The 7,500-nt window shown below is 38.2% G+C and overlaps 1 protein-coding gene across 19 annotated transcripts in view; it reads left to right on the top strand.

The window, feature by feature from the left end:
* The window catches only part of LOC135107738 (uncharacterized), a 63,005-nt gene that overhangs the window by 34,848 nt on the left and 20,657 nt on the right, over window positions 1-7,500 (top strand). For 5 of the 19 annotated variants that reach the window (XM_064018034.1, XM_064018033.1, XM_064018035.1 and 2 more), the window contains 4 exons: window positions 410-490; window positions 673-823; window positions 1,355-1,428; window positions 2,605-2,914. The exons of 12 other annotated variants lie outside the window; for them this stretch is intronic. In XM_064018034.1, the coding sequence (XP_063874104.1) occupies window positions 410-490; window positions 673-823; window positions 1,355-1,428; window positions 2,605-2,635 (337 nt within the window). In that variant the 3' untranslated portion in view covers window positions 2,636-2,914. Of the gene's footprint in view, window positions 1-409; window positions 491-672; window positions 824-1,354; window positions 1,429-2,604; window positions 2,915-5,582; window positions 5,674-6,353; window positions 6,449-7,500 lie in introns of those variants that run through there. 2 more of the 19 variants (XM_064018039.1, XM_064018038.1) reach the window with 2 other exon arrangements.

Raw genomic sequence — 7,500 nt, 5'->3', positions numbered from 1 at the left:
GTGTGTTTGCTTGCTTGCTTGCATTAATGTATGTTTTAGCTGTCCTAAGTCTCATTTTCCTCCTCCTCCTCCTCCTCCTCCTCCTCCTCCTCCTCCTCCTCCTCCTCCTCCTCTTACTCAGTCTATCACCTGTTACTCTTCCTCCTCCTTCTCCTCCCCCTTGTATTCCTTCTATTATTCCTGTTTCCTTGTATGTCTTATTCCTCCTCCTCCTCCTCCTCCTCCTCCTCCTCCTCCTCCTCCTCCTCCTCCTCTTAATGTTTTTTCTTTCACTGCTGTTCATGAAATATTATTAAAAGTGAAAGTGTTGAAGAAACATTAGTTATATTTGGCCGTGATCAGACCTCATGTACAGGTGTGGTCCCTTATTACAGACACAGCCTAATGTAACCTAACCGAATCATTTCAGGAGGTGGAATTTGAGTAGGGAAAGCTTCAGAAATGCAGGAAGGATTAGCGGTGATGACTGCAGGCTGCCATCGACCCGCAGGTAATTACCAAATACTTCTGGCGCCCTTGTGACACGTCGGAACACCCCGAAACACCCGAAACACCAGTTGTCTCTTGAGATGTCATCACCAGTCTACACCAGCCTAATCTGCTGCCCTAATCTATGGTTTTATCTTTTTGTTTGTGTATTTATATATTTATCACCTCTCAACTCATTGTGAGATGCAGGTGGGAGGAGAGGAAATACCTGAAGAAGTGTTGCATATTTGCCAAGAACACCAGGGGACAGTTTAACAAGACACCTGCAATGGCACCACAAGTTCCTGCCTTTGAAGTGAAGCTTGCTACAGACTCTGCCTTCAAGCTGACATGGGTTAGTGCCACATTGCTGTAGACCTTGTGGTTTGTGTCATCATCACAGTGAATGTCTTGCCTACTGGTGATATTATAGTGGTGGATGTCTTGTATCACTCTTGATTAATCTGAATATATTGATGCTTTTTCTTTGTGATCCATTAATTTCTACATCTCAACTCTTCCTCACTACCTAGACTATCTCCAAAACACCAAAAATACTACAGAATCATCCCCCTGATGGCCTTTTCCCTCCCTCACAGAAGTAGGCTGAGAGAGAGAGAGAGAGAGAGAGAGAGAGAGAGATAAGCTTTTTTTTCAGTGTTTGTATCTAAACCTTCCTCGTTCACAATCAAAAGTGCCTTATTCACAATTACAAGGTTGACTTTCAGTGCATCTATTATTCTCAGCTGTTCCTCACCTCAGACTCTCCACCTGTTGTCTCTGTACTCATAAATTATTAGTATTATCTTGTTTTTTGTGTATTTAATTAGTATGGAATGGTCAGTGATGGTGGGCATTTAATTAATGAATGTTTCTCTTTTCTCAGAGTCAAAGGATTCCCAAGAGTGTCAAGGATCAGATACTGACAAGAACTGGCTGGCATCTTACTGTGTTCAACAGGTGTGTGTGTGTGTGTGTGTGTGTGTGTGTGTGTGTGTGTGTGTGTGTGTGTGTTTTGTGTGGTCATTTCACTATCTATCTATCTGTTTAGTTTGTCTCCATCTGTCTGTCTCTTTCTGTCATTGGTCTGTCTGTCTGTCTGTCTGTCTGTCTGTGTATTCCAGTGATTTTTCTGTTGTTCATAGCCTTCCAGGTGACATCAGGTGAATCAGACACCTATCTTTCACCTTAATAGCTCTCTCAATCCCTAGTGGAAAGGCTGCTGCTGCTACTGCTACTACTACTACTACTACTACTACTACTACTAGTACTACTACTACTACTACTACTACTACTACTACTACAGCTGGCCACACATATTTAAAGTCTTTTTTTATTTTTACAAAGTTTAGACATAGACAGATAGAAGAATTTGTTTGTTGAATGTCTAATTGCCTCATTTGTGGTATTTTAATGATTTTTTTTTAATTGTTAGGGTGTTCAAGGGGTTATTCATAATGTTAGTGATAGTTTTGCAGGCTGTGCTTATTTATCTATATTATTTTGTCTATCTATTAATCTCTCAGTCTACCCGTTTATCTAAGTATCTGCTGGACCTAACCTAACTAGGCCTATCTCTGCTTATCTCTCAATGTCTATATTTACCTAATCTAACCATGTATCTCTCTATCTCTCAGTCTATTTAACTATCTGTTCAACCATTTATCTATCTCTCTATCTCAATCTATGTAACTAAGTATTACCTAACATAACCATCTCTCTCTCTCTCTCTCTCTCTCTCTCTCTCTCTCTCTCTCTCTCTCTCTCTCTCTCTCTCTCTCTCTCTCTCTCTCTCTCTCTCTCTCTCTCTCTCTCTCTCTCTCTCTCTCTCTCTGATAAGTTAACACCCAGAGAGAGAGAGAGAGAGAGAGGTATGTTTTTTTGGGTGACCACCATTCCTTAATATTCTGCAAAGGTTGTTTTTGTAAGCCTTGCAGACTGACACCCATTACAAGCTTGTTTTTTCAGTGTGTCCATTATTCTGTCAGCTGTTCCTGTTCTCCTGACACTCTCCACCTCTCCTCTGTGTGTTCGTGCCCATAAACTGACACTGTTATCTTGTTCCGTGTGTCTGTAATTAGTATGAAGTTGTCAGTAATGGTGGGAGTTTAATTAATGAGTTTGTTTTTCTTCCAGACTCAAAGGGTTCTCAATGGAACACTGCTGACTTCAAGATACTGACAAGAACTGACTGTCACCTTGATATGCCCTACAGGTGTGTGTGTGTGTGTGTGTGTGTGTGTGTGTGTGTGTGTGTGTGTGTGTGTGTGTGTGTGTGTGTGTCCCTGGACTTTTATTTATTTATTTATTTTTTTCAAAGGCCACATTAATCAGGTCCTCAAAGTTTCTCTCTCTCTCTCTCTCTCTCTCTCTCTCTCTCTCTCTCTCTCTCTCTCTCTCTCTCTCTCTCTCTCTCTCTCTCTCTCTCTCTCTCTCTCTCTCTCTCTCTCTCTCAAACTGTCACTGAAATCATGAAAACCCAGTAACTTCCACAATAATCACACACACACACACACACACACACACACACACACAGAGAAAGATATTTAAGTTTTGTTCTACCACCACTACCACCACCACCACCACCAAGCAATTTGTTAAAACTCTTTGAAACACCTACTCAAATTCTTTATTTATCGTTTTTTAAGTTGTAATTTGTAAGAATAAATACATTAATAAAATTCTCTGCCTCAAAAGTGTTTAGATTTTAACACAGATTGGTAGACTGTGAATGTGTTAATCACCTACTGTCCTCGGACGATCGTAGGAGAGAGAGAGAGAGAGAGACTTGCCAAGCATTTAAAAAAACATTAACAACAAATTAAAGAGAAAAACATCGATATTTTAAATAAAACTCAAAACACAATATATAACTTTACTTACTCAAGCCAGCAAACGGACCAGCTCTAATATATTAATGCCAATGACAGGAAAAAAATAAAATAAATAAATAAATAAAATTACTATTTATAGCTATGTCCTCTGAAGCGCTTCTTTTAAATGCCACAAACATGATTAGCCTGGTTCTCAGATGCATTTATCCTTTTAGAAATACATAAATCATATTAATCTGTCAATAGAACCGTAAAAAAAAACATCTGAAAAACCTGTGTGGATTCTCAAATGCATTTCTTCTGTTAAAAATGCAGAAATCGTTTTAATCTGTCACTAGAAACGTAAAAAACACATTTGAAAAACCTGTGTGGGTTCTCAAATGCATTTTTCCCGTTAAAAAGTGACAAGAAACCTGATTAATTCCAGTGTGCAGTTCATCATGGCAACTGTGCATCATGGTGATTGAACAAGATGCGAGTTACTTTGACTCCAGACAGACACACTAATAAAATTACTGGAGAGACGATGAATTTGTTAAAAAAAGAATAAGAATGGCATTCTCATATTTAGATGAAGGAATGATAAAAAAAGTTGTTGATTTCCATGATAAGACCAAGATTGGAATAAGTGGCAGTGATGTGGTCTCATATAAAGAGGAATATTATAAAATTAGAATATTATAAAATTAGAAAGAGTACAAAGAACAGTCATTAAGAATGTCCCAGAGTTGAAAAAAAAAAACATCTCTATGAAGAGAGATTAGGATGTTGGAAACTCATATCCTTAAAAATAGGAGAGAGAGAGAGAGAGAGAGAGAGAGAGAGAGAATTAATAAACACCTTTAGAATTATAAATAGCATAGAAAATGTGGACAAAGAATGTTTTATAACTTGGTTCTATGGTTAACTAAATAAACTAATACTTGTAGAAGGAGATAACGAGTGGAAATAGGCAGGCATATTTCATACAGGGATTGTCATGTTTATGGGCTAATGGCTGCCTACAACTTTCCCTATATTCTTATTTTCTTCACATTATATAATTATATCAAAGACCATATAGAAATGACAGCAAAATTGGCGGTTTTAAAGTTCAAAGAAGAAAAGTAAAAGATAAACTCTTAAAAACTCTTATGTTAGTATAGAGGGTTCCAATCGTGTATCATATAGTATTCAAACCTTAATTTTTCCAAGAACCGATGCTCTTTTGTTTATATTGAGGCGAAGGAGAGAAAGTGTCTGTTGTTTATACACCAGACCGGCCATTCAATTTAGAAGGCAAGCAGGAATGTCTTGGTTATTTATACGTCTTTCTTAACGCTGTAACACTTCGTCACTTGGATTTTACTATCAGTAACTGTTAATATATAAACACAGATTAATTTGAGCGATAGATGAGTGCAGATATGTACCGAGAGACTTGGGGAGAGGTGAAAATATGGAATTGTTTTCGACTCCAGTGTTTGGTGAGTACTAAAACCATCTTACATAATTTTCTGGGCACAAACAAATTTATCGCTAATAAAACACCATCCCTTTTTTTCCTTGCTGTTGGCTTATTATAACTTATCTTACCCTTAAAACTCTCTCTGGAATGCAGAAAACATCAATATTACTGAATTTTCGTGTCAATCTGAAAAGTGCTCATCTTAATACAACTTTTTCTGCATTGCTAAATATTTAAGTGGCGTGCCTTCAGAATTTTCCTGGTCCTATATAACTACTAGTGCTCCATCCAGCTGCCCAGTGTGTTGTGTTTACAGAGTAGGTGACCAGGTGACCCTTCTCATTAAAATCGGTCTTACTGTAATTTGAACTGTGGATAAATGCGATTATATAATGTCTGATGGTAAATTTTAAAGGTTTATCTGCATTTTGGGGAAGCAAGGTTAGTTTAGTTAGGTCAGCAGATTAAAGAGATAGAAATAATATATGTTGGTTTCATTGTAGTTTAAGCCATTACACACTACGTTAGGTTAGGTTAGGTTAGAGATTGGTTAGGTTAGGTTAGGTTAGAGATTGGGGACATTGGCTTAAACTATAAATTTACCGATATGTTAATGGCAGACTTAGTGGTGACCCCCAAGCTTGTAAGAGGTGTCTGTATAGGTGAAATGGGGAGGTACATTGTCCAGCTGGCTTGTGTGTTGTGTTTACAGATTAGCAGACCAGGTGACCCTTCTCATTAAATTAAAAAGATAGAAATAATATAGATATGTTAATAGCAGATTTAGTGGTGGCCCCCAAAGTTATATTATTCATCTCATTTTTGCCTTCCAGATGACTATGTTGGTGACCGAACCCTGGCAGGAAGAGGTGACGTTGCCTGGGACATTCAGAGTGAGGAAGACCTTGGCAGAGGACACAGAAGGTATGTACCAATTTTGTTATTACTGGCTCACTGTTCTCTTGTGATATATATGTGTGTATTAGTGTGTTCAGTAGGGTTATAGAAGTTATAGAAGTGGTGTACTTGTGGTGGACAGTAAACGTGTCACAAGCTTAGTACACCTTGGAAGTGCTATTGATGTGTGTCTTTTTAATTAACACCAAATATTCAACCACATATTTGCTGCACAGTTCTGTTGAATATTGTTGGTATTGGTAAATATTCTGTAGCATATTGGATGAAGCAGGTAGGTAGGAAGGTTAGGCCTATGTGGGGTGCCGTGTGGGTGTGTAGGCTGGCGTTGAAATCTTTTGTGTTGATTGCGGTTCAGATTTAATAGTATGGACCTGTACACTTTCTTGCCTCATTGAAAGGATAACAAAAAAAAAAGAGTACTTTGTGTTAAGGCTGTGTCATCAACACTTGTATACTTAATTATAAGGAATTATCAGTTTCTTCAGTCACCCATACAAAATAGAGACATGACCTTTTTATTTATTTATTTATTTATTTATTTGTTCATTATATATAAAAAACTAAGCTGGCGATTCTGGCACCATGCATCTCTACACATACCCGGCAGTTGACTCAGGGACGCAGTAAAGTGTTGATGCGCTAGCCTGTGTATCTGAACCCTGTTAAACAAACTGATTAATTTTCAGATAACCGTTGAAGGAGGGGTAGCGAGCATCAGGGGTTGTGTCTGGAATCCTGAGCACGTCTGCCTCAATGTGGATCAACAGTCACATAGAACAGGGTAAGAAAAAAAAAAAACATATTGTATTTTCTTGAGTCCACAACACAAGCAGGCACGGGAGGTGACCAGACACTTCCTAGGCCTACTCGTGGGCCGGCTGGTCACGTCGTTGTCTGAATATTCTGCTCTGTCCTTCGGTGCCTTAGTGCCGCAAATCCTGGCTCCCATGTAGTCGCTCTGCAAGGCTTAATATAATATTACTTCTTGACGTAACCATCTCTTGTGGGTTACTGAACGTGTCACGGGAGCACACACACACACACACACACACACACACACACACACACACACACACACACACACACACACACACACACACACACACACACCAGGGTCTTAGAGGTCACACAATAGGCTTCTTTAAACCCTCCCATCACCTATGTGCATCCAAAGACCCCATACACACACCTACAGAGATGTTACACAGTAATTTGTAGCAATATTACTCAGTAGAGCAGATGCACATTTTGCTTACGTTAACCTAACCTAACCTAACTAAACTATACCTAACCTAACCAAACCTCACCTGATTTAATTTAACCTAATCTAACCTAACCAAACCTTACCTAACCAGACCTTACAAGATTTCACTTAACTTAATCTAACCTAACTGAACATTATTTAACCTAACCAAGCCTAACCTAATCTAATTTAACCTAATCTAACTTAACCAAACCTTACCTGATTTAATTTAACGTAAACAAACCTTATTTAATCTAACCATGCCTAACCTAACCTAACTTAATCTAATCTAACCTAACCAGACCTTACCTAACCAAATCAAACTTATTCTAACCTAACCAAGCCTTACCTAATCTAACGTAACCTATTTTAACCTAAGCAGACCTTACCTAACCTAACCTAATCTAACCAAACCTTATTTAATTTAACCAAGCCTAACCTAACCAAATTTGACCTAATCTAACCTAACCAGACCTTACCTAACCAGACCAAACCTTACCTGATTTAATTTAACCTAACCTAACCTAACTTAATCTTATCTAATTTAACTAGACCTTACCAAACCAAACCAAACCAAACCTAACCTATTC

The sequence above is a fragment of the Scylla paramamosain genome, chromosome 15, assembly GCF_035594125.1.
Source record: "Scylla paramamosain isolate STU-SP2022 chromosome 15, ASM3559412v1, whole genome shotgun sequence".
NCBI classification, from domain to species: Eukaryota; Metazoa; Arthropoda; class Malacostraca; order Decapoda; family Portunidae; genus Scylla; species Scylla paramamosain.
Note: the sequence above shows the minus strand (reverse complement) of the source record. Positions and strands in the feature narration are given on the sequence as shown.